The 19,304-nt window shown below is 32.2% G+C and overlaps 1 protein-coding gene across 2 annotated transcripts in view; it reads right to left on the bottom strand.

The window, feature by feature from the left end:
* LOC126748996 (inositol 1,4,5-trisphosphate receptor) overlaps positions 1 to 19,304 on the bottom strand; it is a 53,717-nt gene that overhangs the window by 8,302 nt on the left and 26,111 nt on the right. For both annotated transcript variants that reach the window (XM_050458583.1, XM_050458584.1), the window contains exons 12-19: positions 15,529 to 15,710; positions 13,722 to 14,600; positions 8,607 to 8,807; positions 7,669 to 8,178; positions 4,110 to 4,230; positions 1,204 to 1,346; positions 178 to 365; positions 11 to 122 (exon numbers count right to left, since the gene is read on the bottom strand). In XM_050458583.1, coding sequence (XP_050314540.1) covers positions 11 to 122; positions 178 to 365; positions 1,204 to 1,346; positions 4,110 to 4,230; positions 7,669 to 8,178; positions 8,607 to 8,807; positions 13,722 to 14,600; positions 15,529 to 15,710 — 2,336 coding nt within the window. The remainder of the gene's footprint in view (positions 1 to 10; positions 123 to 177; positions 366 to 1,203; positions 1,347 to 4,109; positions 4,231 to 7,668; positions 8,179 to 8,606; positions 8,808 to 13,721; positions 14,601 to 15,528; positions 15,711 to 19,304) is intronic.

The following is a 19,304-nucleotide window of genomic DNA, read 5'->3' as shown; positions in this document are numbered from 1 at the left end:
TAAATTTAACCTTCTCTCCATAATCTGGATCAACAGCCATCATCTTGCGTAAGGTCTTTAAAACTTTAACACATAATTTCTCTTCTTTTTCTTCCAACAGCTTTTCGGTATGTTTAATTAATCTAAAATACAGTACTTTAGGTGAAAATTTAAGAACATATATAATATTATATGCACCTTCTTATAAAACCTCCACTTTCGCATCGTTTTCGAGACTCTGTTCCATCAGGGAACAGCAGCTCCGGTCTATATAAAACATCAACTAATAGTGACAACTCTGACTGGACCAAAGGTTTTAGTTGTTCTTCTAAAAGCGAGACTATGTCTTGTAGACCTTCAATTATACTTCTATCAAGCCTCATTAACTAAAACAAAAAATGTATTTATAATTCTATCTTTCTTGCCTGGCTGTGATTAATCGACCATGCCAAATCTGGGACTCGAACCCAGGGCCACACGACTGCTAGGCAGGCACATTCTAACCGCGCTGCCGGGGCCGGCAAACATAATGTAATGACTTCATATTTGACCCTATTCTCTGGCCTTTTATCTCCAAGGTTCATCTACCTTAACTAGATTAACCTTAAGGTAGACGAGTATTTTTACTGATAATTATATTTACATAATTTGCATAATGGCATTAGTTCCTTAATTGAAACTACATTTGCCGATAATAGAATGATTAAAATCTAAATTATGGTAAATATGGGATAAACTTCAAATTAATTAATAAATTGTGGTTAAATTACGTGAGCAAAATTGGGACAAAAACTCAATTATACGAGATATTCCAAATTCTAGTATTATCAAAATCGCGTAAGCTATTAAAAGAAATAAAGTTTTCATACACTATACTTGTGCTGTTGTGACAGTTTTGGTTTCACTTTTTTTGCTAACCAATGATATACAATTGTCTATAAAATATACATTTTTAATGGAATTTGAAGAAACAAAACCTTACATTTAGTTTATTCTATAGGTTAGCCACTTGTAAGAAATTATACAACGAAAAACATTTATTTTTACAAGAGTTAATTTTTTGTATTTCAACAAAAACACTGACTTAAAAGTATTGGAGATATAGAATTAAAAACTGATTAAGATATTATAATTTCATTAACAAATAAAATATTTTTAAAAATATTTATCTTTTAAACATGTGTATCATTTTTCACACGCAATTCCGCCAACACGCATACTTACAGTAGATTGCGATCTTTCAATTTTAGGTGTCTTAGATGCCGTCAGCCATTTGCTAGTCTGTCTAGTTAAAATACTGGCTTTATTGAACATCGGAGCCACCTGACTCTCTAGATCCAACGGTATAGCTATTCCTCTATTTTTTGCTAAAATTATGAAAATACATTAGAAGAATTAAATAGGAAACACTGTAAGAAGTGAGTCTCCCTCAAGCAACATTTGAAAACCCAACAAAAAAAAAAAAAAAAACTAAACTAGCGCAAAAAATAAACATAAGTCCTAAGAAAAACTCTATATTTCCAAAAACTAATAATTTTCAAAAAAGAAAAACTATATTTTCAAAAACTTGATACGAGTTTCCAAAGAAAAATAAACTCTTACTTGTTTAGCGACGGTTTTTGCGCAATTGGTAAATCTTATATTAGGAAAAGAAAAATAAAATAGGATTGTGTTCGGATCATTAGATTCCTTATTTACGGATCACTCAGCTAATAACACCAGATGAGTGTAACCTCAATGCAAGATGTACAGGTGACGAACGACAAAAATGCCAGGCGTAAACCTAACAAAGTATGAATAAGGTTTAAGGTTATAGAAGTTCATCCAACATCATTAAACTGGAAGGCACTGTTCAAACTAATTACATCATTGGAGAACGCTTATATAGTTATTGCAACCGGAACAACATCGTATCGGTGCAACAGACGGGATGCATCAGAGACGCCATGGGCTGGAAAGAGCCACTGGCCATCGACTCTGTTATCTAGCAATTAGGACAACAACAAAAAGAGGAACCTTTTTATTTCCTACATCAAGTATCAAAAAAACTTTGATGCGGTACCTATTGCTTATAGGTGTACTTAACTATACATGCTAGATGACCGCATTATTACCTTTTTAGAGTCCACTGTCGATTAACCTCCAGCTTACCACTGATAGTAGCATTCAAACAAGCAGAATCCTAATTCGCTATCAAGGTATATTTCAGAGGGATATCCATAGCCCACTCTTTTTAAGTTGACTAGATTCAACAAGGAATGGATTTGCTATTAAGAACAATAATAGAGAACGAGCCAGGTTTACTTTATATATATGATCTTAAGTTAATAAACACGTATGGTAATTCTGCATTATCACAGTACCAAATAGGACAAAGTTGGATTTAATAATACATTATATTATATTATAAGACACATCAACGAGGTTCGACAAGAATACATCGGCACAGCAGCGTCGAACTACTGGTTAAACAGTTGAGCTGCAGGCGCTGCTCATCTTTTCTTGAATCTGAAGGGTTTTAAGTGGCTATACAAGATTAAGTCATTCTAACACGGAACTATCTGAAATTTCTTTATCAAGCAATATAGTGTGATAGAAGTAGCTAAGGATGTGCATGATCGGATCTAGCATGTTGCAGGAGATTATTAGACATTCGTGCCAAGAGAATATAAAGAGCGACACGGTCTAGTAGTGAGAATACTCCACCAAAAGCTAGGAGGAAAATTACATCTTTTGCAGACAGATAAGATAACAAGTATAACCCGGACCCAATACTCGACAGTAGCCGAGTAGTCGATGTTAATCTGATCGAAAACATAAAGCGACTATATGAAATTAATGGCAATTTTATGTAAACATCTACAAATCGACGCAAAAATGAGTATTGCTATCCAGATGTGTTGTCTTTCATTGTCCAAAAGTTTATTAAAGCTATGATATAATTTCTCTTATAAGTCCTCAATCTATAACAACAACTTAAAATGTGAGGTGTTAGGTTTAAGTTTATTGTCAATTTATAGGTACAAATCTTATTATGTGTATAAATTAAGAATGTATTCATCCTTAAAAATCAATACTTTACAGTTTATATTTCTTCATTATATAACTAAAAAATACGCACACGTATAAGAAAATTAAAGTATACGCAATGCAAAAATAAAAGCCAAGCTAGCAGTATTTGCTTTCAAAAAGGACAACAGCTGTCATTTCTGTATAATAACATAATTATGATGTATTATTATACAGAAATGACACTACTGACACTAATGTCACTTACGTAAATTCTCTTCCAGAAATTTTTGCCATATGCTTATAAATGTTAAAAATTCTTGCATTTTCAGATTTTTTTTTATTATAAAAACTTTTAGTTTTCTTAGAAAATTGTATAGTATACCACTATATAAAGAATAAAAAGTATTATATAGTACTTTCAGTTTTTAATTTAAGTAATATACAATTATTAGGAAAAGCGGTTTGGATTTTATACTTAAGATAATATTTCAGATAAATGAATCAATAATTATTTTGTCAAAAAAACAATTAGTAAGATGCAGTTAAAAACAAAAATTTTCCTTTTTACTAAAATAAGTAATAAAAGAGGATAAAAATCTAACCGAAAAAAATGTAAACATCCTAACCATAAGTGGCAACACTGTCCATTTCCTTTATTTTAGAGATTGATATATTAACTTTGCTACTAGCAACATTAACTTATACTTCATGTATTTTTCCTCTTTTGCTATAAAATCCCTGTAGCCAAATGGTGGCTGATGCAAGTGGATTAAAAAACCGTGTATATTAGCCGAACTTGTATAATGCCATTTAGTCGGTGTCCACAGTAATATCTACATCCGGAAAATCTTCACGTTTGTTAATTGGAATTTCAACCACAGATGAAAGCGGTAAGGTTTGCATTTTTAATAATTATTCAAATTGGTATATCAACTAGTTGTATAAAAAATAGAATTTCCTCGAAAACTAACATAGCGTGCAATCAAAATGTTATATTAGCTATTAATTTTAATAAATTCTTTGATAATTTGTTCTTTTGAAAAGATATGCCAGTACAGAAAATCTAGAATCGCTTTTTAAATATAATTATTTCAATAGGTGAAAAATATTGTACTAACCAACTTCAGATAGCGTACGAATACAATTTTCAACATTAAAGCGTTGTGATGCGGATAGCCACAGACACTGCGAAACTCTGAACGCTGATTGTAATAGCTGTACGAAAATCGGTTGTCTCGTCTGCAAAAATAATCAAGATTTAAAAAAAATCCGTGAAAGAAAAAAGTCAATAAAATTGTCAAATTATATTGACAAACATTAAAAACACAAAACATTAAAAACATGCACCGGAGATCAGAAAAAGTTAAAACAGCACTATTAATGTTAGTAGTAAAAACAAGCAAACTAAGGTATTTAGTTTCTTACTAATCAATTTAAAAACCGTATTCGACTTGCAGTTAGTGGTTAGGACACAAAGCATCAAAGCAAAAATTAGTTAACCAAAATTAAACAAAAATTAGTCAATTAAAAGCGGTTGACAAGTTGAAAAGCAAACTAATTCAGCAGTTCAATGGAAAGAAATCTGAAATTTTTGAAGAAAAAAAGGCTTTCAAGGCTTAGATTACACAAGTTTGGTATGGGATCCCTAAAAGGTTAAAAGGATAGCGAGCAGGACATTTCTACGCAATGCAGACAAAGTTGCAGCGTGCAATTTGTAACTTGAAGTTTCGAAGAAATAGTTCAAACTTGCAGTGGACTCGTAGGTTAAGGTAAAATGAACATCCTGCAGGCTCCCTCCACTTATTTATTAATTCTGTTAGGAAGTTTTATTTGCTAGATTTTCCGGAGTTTCATGTTCGTTCAAATTTGTTTATATTATACACGTTCGGCGGTTGAAAAATTTCGAATATGATTTTTGCGTAATGTGTAAGAAGGAGACGGAGTAGAGCGAGAACAAACTTGCCTCCACCCTGGGCGGCTATCGCGTCGTAGTTGCGCTTATCAGTTCGGTTGCAATTCCTCGCATACCTATGTACGTGTTAGCCGATCATGTTTACAATTTATTTCAACCTTTGGTACGAAGACGGATACAGTAATAAAATAAAAATGGTTTTCACTGTTGATCAAAAGATTAATATCATTAAATGGTATTGTCATGCGGATAGTGCAGAAGAAGTTGTCGGCCGTTTTATATTTGCATATCCTGATCAGCAAGTCCCTACTGCTAAAACAATTTATAACATCTGGCATAAGTTTGAGCAGTCGGGATGTGTAAATCGGCGTGCAAAATGTTCTAGTGGCGATCAGGAACCTCGTCGAACACCTGACGCTAGGATTGAAAACGAGGTGTGTGCTTTTGTGGAAGTAAGTGACCCTTGTTCTAGCTCCCAAATTTCTGAAGAACTTGATATTCCAAGTCGTACAGTGCGTGATATTTTGAAAAGAAATAAGTACAAAGCCTATAAAGTTAAAAACACTCAAGAAATTTTTCCAGAAGATCAAATAAAACGCTTGGAGTTTTGTGAAACCTTAAGAGAAAAAATTGATCAAAATGACGAATTCACAAGTAATATTTTATTTACAGACGAGTCATCTTTTTCTCTTCTAGGTTGACATAATTCTTCAGTCGTGAGATATTGGTCCCGGGAAAATCTATATTTGAGTGTACCATTACGAACTCAATACCCGCAAAAGGTAAATGTTTGGGCTGGTATTTTAGCCAATCACATTATAGGGCCTTTTTTTATTGATGGTACCTTAAACTCTGAGAAATATTTACTTTTATTGCAACAAAATATTATACCCGCTGTACGAAACTTGGATGTTAATTTTGAGGAAATTTGGTTTCAACAAGACGGATGTTCCGCTCACAACGCTAGACAAGTGCAGGACTATTTAACAAACACTTTTCCTGAACGGCTTATTTCCACAAGAGGTACCATACCATGGCCTCCGCGATCTCCAGATCTTACGCCTTGCGACTTCTTCTTATGAGGCTATTTGACGGAAATTCTTTACCAACACCGACATGAAAGAGCCGTTAATTTGGGCGAATTGCGACTTAGAATTATTAATATTTCTAGGTCCATTACACCTGAAATGTTAGCCAATGTACGTAAAGAATTTTACGACAGGTTGGGATACTGTGAACCCCAACAAGGAGGTGTATTTGAACACCTTATTAAATAATCCATTTAATTAGAATTATTATTTTGTTTGAGTTATTTTTCATTTTATTTTAGAATATTGTATTTAGTTTTCACCAAAGGTTTTTAAGATTTGAGCATATTAAAGTTGTTTTTTTGACTTGCAATTAAGAGCACGTTGAAAAACAACATACATTTTTATCTTTTGTGTGCGCGTAAAATTCCAATACTTGATTCGAGGCTAACCTACCCATCTCCAAGCGCTTGCTAAACATCACTGCGAGAGTGCGAGCAAGCCGAAATCAAATTCACATTGCGAGCGGTACGAAGAATCGGCGTCGCTATCGGTGGGAGGTTACCGATGCGGTCGTTCTCTGTCTACTCTCTATCTATTAGGTCTAATACATTAAAACTCAATCCGTAAGATTCAACTCGCCAAACGTGTATACAAATTAAATCTTGCAATCTATGTAAACTGTATTTTATATGGAAACTTATAATTTTTCCACCTTTTTTTGTGTTTGGGATTTTTTTTTTAAACTTTTCTGTTAAGAAATTGGATTTTTTTCAAGAAAAAAAATCTGATTTTATAATTTGAAGTAGCAGTTGTCCTAAAAATTTACATCTCTACCAGATTTTTTTAAGCCATCTTTTATCAACTTTCTTTGCGACTTTTAAGTTGTAAAATACAGCTGACAAACCATATAAATGGAATACACAATATATGTAAAATTTATCCTCATGTAGGACAAAACCGTTTATTACGCAATAATATGTTTCTAAAAACTTTAGTAGACGATTAAAAATAAAACTAGAAAAAATTCGCTCCTTAGCTCGTTGACTCAGTTAGAATTGCTTAGGTATGTTAAAATATATAAACTTGCAAGCGGTGCATTTCCACACAAAATCAGTAAATTATTATATTAGTAAACGATGCGGCCGTACTGTAATTAGCCTAGCTTCGCAATAAACTTTATGGTAATATGTAACAATTACGTAATTTTACACACGATTACATAAGAATCATTAAATACAAAATAAGTAGCTTTTAAAAAGTCCTTTTAATTTTTTTAGTACTCAAGCAACAAAGATTTAATATAAGAGAACTTATATTTTTATTTAAACAGATTTAAATAAAAATATAAGTTTTTGCATAAGAAACAACAAAAGGTAAAAGTGCCCTAATAAAAAAACCTAAAAGTGGTTCTGGAGCAATTTTCTTTTTGTGGTGTTCCTTAAAGGATTCTCCATAATGTGATGAAGAGCATACATTTTTTACAATTTTTTAATTACACTGTATACATCTGAAGAACTATTAAATAAAAATTAATTCAATAGTGATTACAATATAAGGATCTTATAGTTTGCAGCATGGAAAATAAAGCCACAGTACTGCTAGTAATAAAAACAGTAAGTAATATTATTTATGTTATAAAGGTAATTAATTCTTTAGTAATCTACACTAACTTATTAAAAATCCACATCATGCTTTGAAAAGGCTACAATCTCGTTATTAATCTTAAGTATTTACCTGAACTGTTGTACTTTGGTCAGAGAATGGGCTCTTAAAAAAAGTTGTTATTAGGTTCACCACGCAATTTGTTACATAATTTTCCAAAGCCTTATCTGGATGTTTTCGGTCATTTGGTGCTGTAGCTATGTCTGCCATGTCAACAAGAAACGACTTTTCAAATAAGGTCCACATATGATTGCTCGTATATATCTCCTTCATTTCCACTTCAGTATCAATATAGCAGTGATGTAGAAAACCAACATAGGCCTCCTTCACCTCAGGAATGCAATCTGGATGAGTGACCATTGCTACGATATCATCCAGAGGAAGGAGACTATGACATTTTATTTCAGTATATACATTTTTTCCCATCGTACAACAAGCTAGAAGTTTAACTAGTTCAACGTGGTATTTTAAAGGGCTACTTTCATCCATGCAATGTCGTTCGGAACGCATCATTTCTATGAAGTGGTTGAACGATGCTTTGTCGTTGTAAAACACTAAAACTTCCTCCCCAGCATTAATTAGCTAAAATATATATTTAGTAATTTAATAATACAACAATAATAGGCATTAATAAATGTTATAATAAATGAATCCTGACAAAAGAATTAAACAAAATGTATAAAAGTGAATCTTCGTTAAATAAACAAATTCTAAGATATTTACGTACAAAAAATTAATTTAAAAAAAATATTTAATATATATCAGACATTAAGCATCCTAGGATATATATCTAAATATGATTTATCTGATTATGAATATGATTTGAATGTCTTAATCGCAACAATTTTTTTATTTTTAGTTGTAAATAGCTTGTTAGAAAGATGTTTCTGAAAAATGGTTTCTGAAAAACACTTGAAAATTTATCTTATCAAATAAACTCGTTCCTGTTTTTAGACACCTATAATGTAAGAAATGAGGTACTGTGCAAATAATATTAATTTATGACCTACCTCTTGCATGACCATATCCTGACACTTCCTTATAAACTGGTTGTCAGCCTTGACGATAGTTTGAAGAAATTTTAGATATTGAACATGGCGGCCATGGGTTTCAATAAATCTCACAAAATCTTGAATAACTTTTTCATTTTCTTCGTTGCAAAGAGTCAGGTTGTCTTGAAAAATTGCGCAAACTGTCTGCGCCTCTCGAATCTAATAAATAATAAATTTATTAGCAAAAAATAGCATTACAATCATAGTAACATATACCCATAAATATATATTTTTTGTAAAGCACCTAGCTGAATGAACAGCTGTATGTACCGATATAAATTTAAATCTAAAACAACAAAACATCTAAAACATAAATCTATTATAACTTATTAGAGTGTATTCAAATAACACCAATTTTAATAAATGTCTAATTGTATCATTATGAATTAAAACTAAACCTATACCTATTCTATACATGAGGAGAGGACTTGCAAAATGCGGTTTGTCCAAAACTAAATTTTTAGAAAAGGCGAAAAACTGGTGCTTGGAAACGATCTTAGTTCTTGAATTGCGACTTGTAACAAAAAATAAGAAAAAATTGCATAAATCATTACTAGATTTACAGACTAGAAAACGCAAAAATAGTATTAATATTTCAAAAAACTGCTCAACAAAATGCTTTTTGCATGTCTCTAGTGGACAAAGAGCGTTTTGTTTATCGCTCATATAGTTTCTTTTGTACAATAAAATAAGGAACTCAAAGAAAACCATATTCTCCAGTAGCAGCATCTTTATTTAAATTCTTCATAAACTGTAGCTAAAATTAACTTCTTCCATGTCAATACACTCACATTCTTCATTTTCTTCAATAACTGATTATCCATCTTCACAGTAATCCGCAAAAATTGGAACTAACCATTTCAAGTCTGGATCATTGTTCTAGTTTTCACCAGATAATGATTCTAGTAATTTTTTCAAATTATCTAGTTTTCTTTTTTATCTTATAACCCAAAGGTAGCCCCGGAAAGACTACATGATTGAATCGTATGTGGCGTTTCAGTAGAGATTGGAATTTTTTGTCTCATCTGAAGGTCGATATAGTACTTCACTTTTAACCAAAATATTGTTGGTGTAAACACTTTTTTTCATAACAAAATCTTCGATAAGAACTTATGCCAGTTTTCAGCCTTTTTTCAGCCACAACAACATACTTTTGACAGGAAGCAAATTCCAGTCGGTTCCACGTTTTCGTACCTCGCCCACTTTAGTGTATAGATTCCAATAGGCCTCTGGAGTTTTTATGATACTGTGAAACCTTAATATATTTTTAACGCGTCCAAAGATACGATCAGGGGGAAGATAGGAATGACCTCTGATTGGAAATATAATTTCTATTTCCCTTCCTTATTTGTAAGTAGTTTTAGTTTAGTTTTAATCTTCTCCCGAAGATGCTAACATCGTTAGCGAAACATGTGTCGAGATTAAAAATAAAGAGTTTTGGTTAGTGGTAAAACTGTCTCATAATTTGAACATCACACCAAAGGTTCCAACCATAAGACTATGACTATTTTTGTTTTGGTCTCCACAACCATCTGCAAAAAAATTAACTTTCGTCACGTTATCAGGAAATTCAGCTTCTTTCAAAAAATCGACAATAGCCGATGATGTCTCAGTAGCCCCCCTGCCCACTTGATGTTGAAAGTTTGGTAATGCAAAAAAATATATTGACAACTGTTGCGCGTAAAATTCTTTACTGAATAGGTACGTTAGGTAATGCTTGAATTTGCTGTACATCGAAGCAATGTGAAATTGTATTTGGTTCTTCTGCTTTCATTAACTTATGGAATTAGGATTGCACGAAATTTGTGTACTTTTAGCTCAGTGGTAATTTTTTGTTTTTCAGAAGAGCTTTGCGACATAACTAGTTTGGTTTCTGTTTTTACACAATAGCTACAAACATCAGTAGCAGGACTGCCAAACCTTATGTTAAAATATTTACTAAATACTTGGCTGAAATACTTGTTGATTTACATTCAGACTGTCTAGTGCATTTTTGTTATAAAATTGCCAAAGTATAGAAATGTTATATTGCGAAGAAACAAAAGATCACACTAATTGAAAAAAAGCAATAAAACAAGGAAAACTTTATTTCTCTTCAATAGAAAAAAAAGTGCAAAATTATTATTAAAACATGATATATGCACTTTTATTTTTACTTTCATAATATTTTAATTCCATCTTGAATAACTTTATTTGGATTATTATAAAAAACTTCCCGAACTTTAATGACATCTTCTCGATCTACTTGCCCACATTTTAGGGTTGAATTATTCTTATGGTTACATACTGCTCGTATATTAAATTGTTCTAAATCGGGATCAGGGTTTGTATTAGTAAGTAAAGCTATCATAACATTTTTATGGTGATGATGATTGATGATTGACGTTAAATTTACTTCACCATACTTTCATTATCTAAGGATTCCATTGCACTAACTGAAGTAATGTAAAAACTACGCAAAATAAACAAGTGGTGATCCAAAAATAATTTTAAACACACCAGTTTTCAAACACAAACAGCTGGATTAAATGTGGTTTATTCCTCTTATGAACAAAATGCTTTTCTTTTGTCTATTGGTGATGGACTAAATGCATTTTGCATGTCTAAGTGGTTTTCAAAGTAACTGTTAAGTAGGATATAATGCGATTTGGATATCCAATATTGTATAAAATGATAGCCATTCAAGGAACTATTATAACGCCATCTATAATTCAAAAAATTAAATTTTGGACAAACTGTGTTTTGCAAGTCTGCTCCTCACATATTTTATACATCAAATTTCTTATTTTTTTTCTTCAAAACAGATTTTCAAAAATTGTGTAGTTGGTGACTATATCATAATAAAACAACACTTGTTTTAGATATTTAATGTAGCATTTTTTTTCAATTTTAAGAGCACAATAGCACCCGTAACTTGCGCAAAAGGTCATCTGGTCACACCGTATGCGATCCAAAACATCACTCAGAAATTGAAAAAACTGTCCGCTAAAATTAATTTTAACTTAACTGATTTTTTTTTCAATATACGTTCAATTTTTGAATAAATACAACTTCAAATTCACCGAAAATTTCTTGCCGAAAGAGCTTGGCCGAGATGACAGTATTCCGTTGATAAGTAGAAAACTTTTATGGAAAACTTTAAAAAATATGGATTTTGCCTGGGAAAAGCATAACCGCAAAGCACTTTTACTGGAGAGCGACGAAATTGTTTGTTGGAGACGACAATACTTGAGAAGTATCAAGCAGTACCGCAGGGAGCAAAAGAAAGTTTTTTATCTTGATGAGACGTGGATTAACGAAGGTTATATAGTCCAAAAAATGTGGCAAGACAAAAATATAACCAGTGCTCGCCAAGCTTTCATAGAAGGCCTGTCTACGGGTATTAAAGTACCTTCGGGAAAAGGAAAAAGACTTATAATCACACATATTGGAAGTGAAGAGGGATTTTTAAAAGAAGGTCTGCTAACCTTTGAGTCGACTCGCACAGGAGATTACCATGAAGACATGAACTCAGACGTTTTCGAGGACTATTTTGGTGAAATGATAAAATTTCTTCCGGCTAATTCGGTGGTGGTTATGGATAACGCAAGCTATCATTCACGGCGAATAGAGAAGACGCCAACTTCAAGTTGGAGAAAGCAAGAAATTATCGATTGGCTGACTGCAAAAGGTATTGCGTTTGAAGCAAATTTGATAAAAAAAGAACTGCTGGCAATAGCAAACTTACACAAAACTCGTTTCATGAAATACGCCGTGGAAGATATAGCCGAAAAATATAATATAACTGTACTGCGCTTACCGCCATATCATTGCGAACTAAATCCTATAGAACTGATATGGGCGCAGGTAAAAGGATTTGTAGCAAGACAAAACACGACTTTTAAAATGAAAGATGTTAAGCTACTGTTTGATCAAGCCATTACGGAAGCGACACCAGAGAATTGGCGAAAAGCAGTCCAGCATGTAATTAAGCAAGAGGACAAAATGTGGGATCTTGACAACCTCATCGATCAGACAGTCGATCCTTTAATTATAATGTCAAGAGGTGATGACAGTTCGTCAGATGACGAAGAAGACTACAATCTATTATAATTTAAAATTGTTATACACTGTTAAAAAAGTGCCAGATCCAAAAGTGACATTTTCAACTGTTTTACTCTACATATTATGTTCAATAAATTTGTGAAAAAAATATATTATTCCATTTAAACAAAAGTAACTTTCTAAAATAAAATAGCATTTAAGTACATTAATTATAAGGTAAAAAACAAGTCCCAGTTGCACGCCTTTGGCGAACCGTTTTCAATGTTTATCAGTGGGTAACAATGGGCAAAACTCATAAATTGACCCAAAACCGGGTGGCACTACCTGCAATCAACGAAAAGAAAGAATTTTACATTGAAACTAATACCCAACTAAGGTAGTGGCATAAAATATTGGTGGATCACCAGGTACCACTTTTGCATACCTAATGAGGTTTTATTGCTCTACACACTTCTGAAATAGAGTATAGTATAATTTACTTCTAGAATTTCAAATTTTTTTACAAACTAATTACATATGAGAGAGCATATTAAATATTTATTTTATTTAAAAAGAGATAGAGTAAAATAAAAGGTTTTACTATAAAGCTAATTTAAAAATGGAAAAACAAGTTAGTAAGTGTTTTCTAAAAAGTGAATAGAGCTTTAATGAGTTGAATTAATGTTTTACGACCGATGTATCAGAAGAAAATAAAAGTAACATTTCCTATGAACTTTAATACATTTTATGGTATTTCTGAAAGCTCGATGATGTTTAAGACTAAAAAATATTTGATGCTTTTAAGAACTTTTTAAGAAATTTCTACTAACTACATATAGGAATCGGATTTATAAACGCCAAATAAAAATAAGCTTATTATATTTTAAATAGATAAATAAATATGTTTTTTACATCTTCTTTGAAAATTAAAATAAAAGTTTTTTGATTTGAGTTAAATTTTATATACAAAAAATCAATTTGTACTAAATAACATATTTCATCATATTGTTCAAAAGGCAGAAATTTTGAAAATACATAAATGAAACTTACCCCAGGGGTTAAAAATAGATCCAAATGTTTATAGAGCAGTATCTGATTTTGCTGATTACCCAAACAGAAATTCTGCAAAAATTCATGTGCCAATCTCATCAATTCATTCATTCGTATGTCCTCTTTCTCATCGTAGGGAACCTGAAGCAAATCCAATACTACAGTATGAACTCCCACATTTCTAAGTAATCTCTGCTCATGTTTTCTTGGCTTCACCATAGACATCTCTTGAGTGCACAGCCTATTCATCCTAATCAATATTTGCTGTATTTTTTTATATTCGTCTGCCTGATCAGGATGCAAAGGAGGACCAACATCTAAATTAATTGCAGACCCCTTTTTCTCCAAAACACTAAGCATAGGAGTTTTGCTTGGTGGTGCATCATCTTCTTCTTCTGCACCACGCTTTTTACCTCCGGTATGTTCGTCACTTCTAGATTTATAAACCCACAATTCGGATTTTTCAACGCTTTGTCTGAGAACGTCCAAATCGGCCTTTATTTGCTTATATGATTCTACATCACTATCAGATACCAATAGCTGAACCTGTCTAAATGATTGTAAGACTTCTTGCCTCTGACTAAAATGTCTAAATAATAAATGCAAGGCACCTGAAACCAATGGAGGATAATCATGCATGGTTAAATGCAGAAGAACTCTTAAGAAGGTGCGGCCGCCATGACCGTCTAGGTCTAAAACAGCACATTCTTCACTACTGCCAAAGATACCTTCGGCTTGACTCCCTATCAGCTCCAGATCAATGTTCTTTTGCCCAAAGTTTACGTTGCCGCCGTTATGTTTCTCCGATTCATCAAATTCTTGCTTAAAAATGCTCAACAGACAACTGATGCGGTAATCCAGACGAACATCCAGAATGAACTAAAACAACAAACAAACTCATAAGAAACATGTATATAGAATATAGCTAAGTACTAAAAACATTTTATTTGATTGTTTTGAATTAAAGAATATGAACCTCATGCCATACACACAAATTGAGGATTTAAATATTAAGAATTTCGGTAAAACCTTCTGTATTCTATTTCCACCCACTTTCGATGTTAAAAGAAAATAGCGCGGAGATAAAAAACTTTAAAAACAAAAAAAATTAAATTATGTTATATATCAAAATAAGGTATCGATCTTATAAAAATATAACTATTCGAAATAAGAACCACCATTTCTAACAGCATAACTTTCTGGTATTTTTGTAGTAGTTATGTTTAACATAAGTATTTTCCATTTCCATTATTTCTGCGGCTTCATTTTTTTATTAAGGAAGATTGTCTCAGCCTTGAATTTCCTTATAGCATACAAGGTATTATTTTGTTCATTCTAAATATGACACTCTGTCAAATCTGGAGATAAAGAACAAAAATATAGGTCCATTTCGTCGACTCATCTTTCAGGACTATTTTTGGCTTCGATCGCATGTATTCCAACTGAATAAAACTACTTTTTCCGTAATACAAATCTTTGATAATTTAATGTGATCACTCGAATAAAGGAGATCATTAAAAAAGAATTTATAAAGTTACAGATGTATTAAAAATAGATATAAATTTAAGCGATTTAAACGTTAATAAAAGAACATATAACTTTATACGTTTAATTTTACGTCTATTGTATACGTTTAAGAATTTTAGAGATACCTACATTTATTTGCGTATAAATTAATATGAAAACATACTTTTAATTATTATGGAAATAAATATTTGCAATTAACTTTTTTTTTAATGCCATTTTCGTTTCTTTTAATTTTTTTATAGGTATAGCTAAATTAAAATGATATTGTTCAATATTTTACCTCCAAAATTTCGATAATCTTCAATTTAGTATCCATCACTAGTGGAAACTCCTTATGATATACTGGAGCTTTAAGATGATTTCCAGAATTTGAACCAGCTAAAGTCCTACCATTAGGACCAAGGGTTAGCGAGGTCATAACGGCACCCATATCTCCGATTGTTCTTAAAACGCCGCCTTCGGCTATAATGATAAAAAAAAGATATCTGTTTGGTATATGATGCATAAAAACGATGTGTAAAAAATAGAATGATGTGTATTCTATACTTACGAAACTTAAAATATATGTATTTATATAATAATTTTTCATTTTTGTGCATTATTGAAACTTTTGTGTAAACATTTTTTTAAAACAGATGTTTTACGCAGACAAAGTTATAATCAATGCCAATACAAATATTTATTTAATATGTATTCAGTACAAAAAGAAATGTAAAATTTAAAAGCAACAAAAATATTTTTGATTTTTAAATTTTATATATAGATTCGCACCTCTTTGCTTCTAATTTATCTTATATTTAAGATTTATAGGGTTCCTTAAAAGATACATGTATAAAATGTCAATTTTACAGTAGTATATTTTAATACGTAACAATTTAGATCTTCCTCATTTACTCACAAAATGATGGATATAAATGTGAATTATAAATCGATCATACTATTCACCTTCACTTCCTCCTATCACTAAAGTACATATAATAAGAGTCTTTTATTTAACAAATAATTTACATTTGTGTGAATATCATAAATACATTTAAGACTATATACTTATACTATACTATACATATTATTACATATACTATATATATGTAACCATAATAGTATATATATAGTATATATATATATATATATAATAGTAGTATATATATATATATAGTGGTGGCCAAAAGTATGGAAACTTTAAACTTTTTCAAAAATGCAGAAAATATCGCAATGCGAAAACTCTCAAAATATAAATAAACAGCTTATCAGCAAATAAAGAAATTCCAATGGAGGTAAAGCAAAAGAATGTTGTTTATTAGTTTTGATGAAAGAGGAGTTACTTCTCTGTGGCCAAATGTATGGAAACCTTTAATAAAATTATAATAATTGTTTACTACAAGCTGTTTAACGGCACGATTTTGTTTGAGTGAAGACAGGCATCATGCCTAAGTGTAAATACTTATCTAGTGATTTAAAAAGTAAAATAGTTGAACTATACCAGAAGGGTTATAAACAAATTTAAATAAGTAAAAATTTAAACATTTTAAAAGGCACTGTTTCAAAAATAATTAAAAAATTTTAAGAGGAAATGTTTCGGTAGCCCACAAGCAAGGAAGACCAAGAAAGTTGTCCAAAAGGGCTATGAAGGTAATGAAAAGAATATCGATGAACGACCCAAAGAAAACTTCTATAGATATTTCTGGTGATATGGGGATTTCTGTGTCTGCTCGCACTGTGAGAAGAAGGCTAAATGAAGTGGGGCTTTTTGGAAGAGTTGCTGTAAAGAAACCACTAATATCAAAGAAAAATAGAAAGGATCGCTTGAAACTTGCACGAGATCATCTTATCTGGTCTCACCAAAATTGGAATACCGTATTATTTAGTGACGAAAGTAAGTTTCAATTATTTGGGAGTGACGGCAGACGTTATGTCCGGCGACCAAAAGGTATAAGGTACAGCTACAAATACCAAATGCCTACGGTAAAACATGATGGTGGAAGCGTAATGGTGTGGGGTTGTTTCTCCCGATCAGGTGTTGGCCCCCTGGTTAAAATTGATGGAATAATGGACCGTTTTCTACACAAAGACATATTGGAGAACAACATGTTGCCTTATGCTGAGGAGGAAATGCCATTGAGATGGTTGTTTCAGCAAGTTAACGACCCTAAACACAAGTCCTAACTTGTGAAAAACTGGTTAAATGAACAGAGCATTGCTTTAATGCCTTCACAGTCCCCAGATCTGAATCCCATAGAGAATTTATGGGATCATTTGGACAGGAAGATTCGAAACCATTCGATTTCAAACAAGGCTTAACTGTGGGAAATACTGCAAACTGAGTGGGCTGCCATTTCCAGTGAAGACTGTGCAAGACTTGTCGATTCTATGCCACGAAGATGTAGAGAAGTAATAAATTCGGAGGGATATGCCACAAAATATTAGCGGATTTTGATTTAGATGTAATTTATATAAATAACTTTCTTCAGTTTCCAAACTTTTGGACAAGAAAATATTAATTTTATTTCATTTATCTTTTTATAATACGTTTAATTTAAAATTAATATGTTAAGTTAGGTAATATATTATATATACTTTATCACAATATGAGTAACTCTATTATAGTTCCAGGTTTCTTAAAAAAAAATACAAATTAAAAAAGTTTCCATACCCCATCGAAAATAATCCAGCAAGGTTTGAATCCCTTTTAAATTTCGGACCCGTCGATTTTTGATTTTAGGGAGAATTTTTTTTTTAGTTTCAACCCCTTAACATCAACCCCTTGGTGGGGGTTGCAATCACCCTCAAAATCCTAAATAGGAGTGGGGGTCAAGTGATCGCTTATTCTGAAGGTTTTTTTATTCTAGTTACAACTGCCAAGTTTGAAATTGCTAACTTCACTTTTCGCAGTATGACAGCTTGTCAAAAATTTGGAAACAATAACATTGTTTACTACTTTTAGCGCTGTTTTTAGAGGTTCTTGATTTACAAAATAAAATGCTCCCACCCGTCGATTTTTGATTTTAGAAAAACGATTTTTTGCTTAAATTTTTAAATCCACAACTTCAACCCCTTAGCGAGGCCGCGTTGCCATAAATGTCAAGGAAACCATTTATACACTGATTGTACAAAGGAAAAAGCACCGGCCAAGTACTAGCGCTGTCCAAAAAATCAAAATTTCACAAAAACCATAAACTTGCAGATGCTTTAAAAAAAAACGCCCAGCTCGAGCATTGTAGTCAGGGGTGCGGAGCTAATAGTGCAGAGAAATGCTGGGCTTGAAGAGAAGCGAGTTGAGTTATCCGCGCAAAATAATTTGATAACGTTACTAAGTTTGCCTGACAATGAACTCAATAAAAAAATCGACAATCTATTGGCTAAACTCAACAAGCTAAATTCAAACCCAGCATTGAAATTGATACTACAGTAACTCTTTCGTTCATCTCCTCACGTCTCTTTCGTTCCCAAAATAGACACCCAAATATAAAAATACCGCCAAATATAAAAATAAACTGAAACCGATCACCTCATGCACATCAATTCATCAACTTCCTTTGTTACACTGGTTTCTTCCGGACTAGCTGTTATTGCTCTTGCCAGTCTTCTGAGTTGCAACTGCGTGCTATAGTACTTTTGGCTTCTATACTTCTTTTCTCTGTAGCATCTATAGATATAGATCTGTAGCATCTATAGATATCTTTCTCTATAGCTGAGTGCTGAGGTTGGATTAAAGGATTTCTCATTTACTTACTGTTGAACTTATTTCAAGATGGGAAAGAGTAATTAGGCTTCAAGGAAAGGTTGCCAGTGATCTTTGGGCTGAGCCAGAGCCCGAGCCCCATTCCTTGCAGAGAAAACAAAGCTTGAGTGAGTCGGGCGGAGGACTGAGCGATTTCAGTCTTTTGGTTTCAACTTAGATACTAAAAGAACGGTTTTAGTGAATACATTTAAATTCGGCGGCTACTATCACATTACGCCTTTCCATGGCCCTTTTTCCCTTGGTCTCAGGAGAAATTCTCCTGTGAGGGTGTTGTCCACACTTCTAACTTTTTCCTTAAACTTCGAATGTTTTTTATT

This window comes from Anthonomus grandis, chromosome 22, assembly GCF_022605725.1.
Source record: "Anthonomus grandis grandis chromosome 22, icAntGran1.3, whole genome shotgun sequence".
Taxonomy (NCBI): domain Eukaryota; kingdom Metazoa; phylum Arthropoda; class Insecta; order Coleoptera; family Curculionidae; genus Anthonomus; species Anthonomus grandis.
This window is presented reverse-complemented; position numbering and strand designations above follow the sequence as displayed.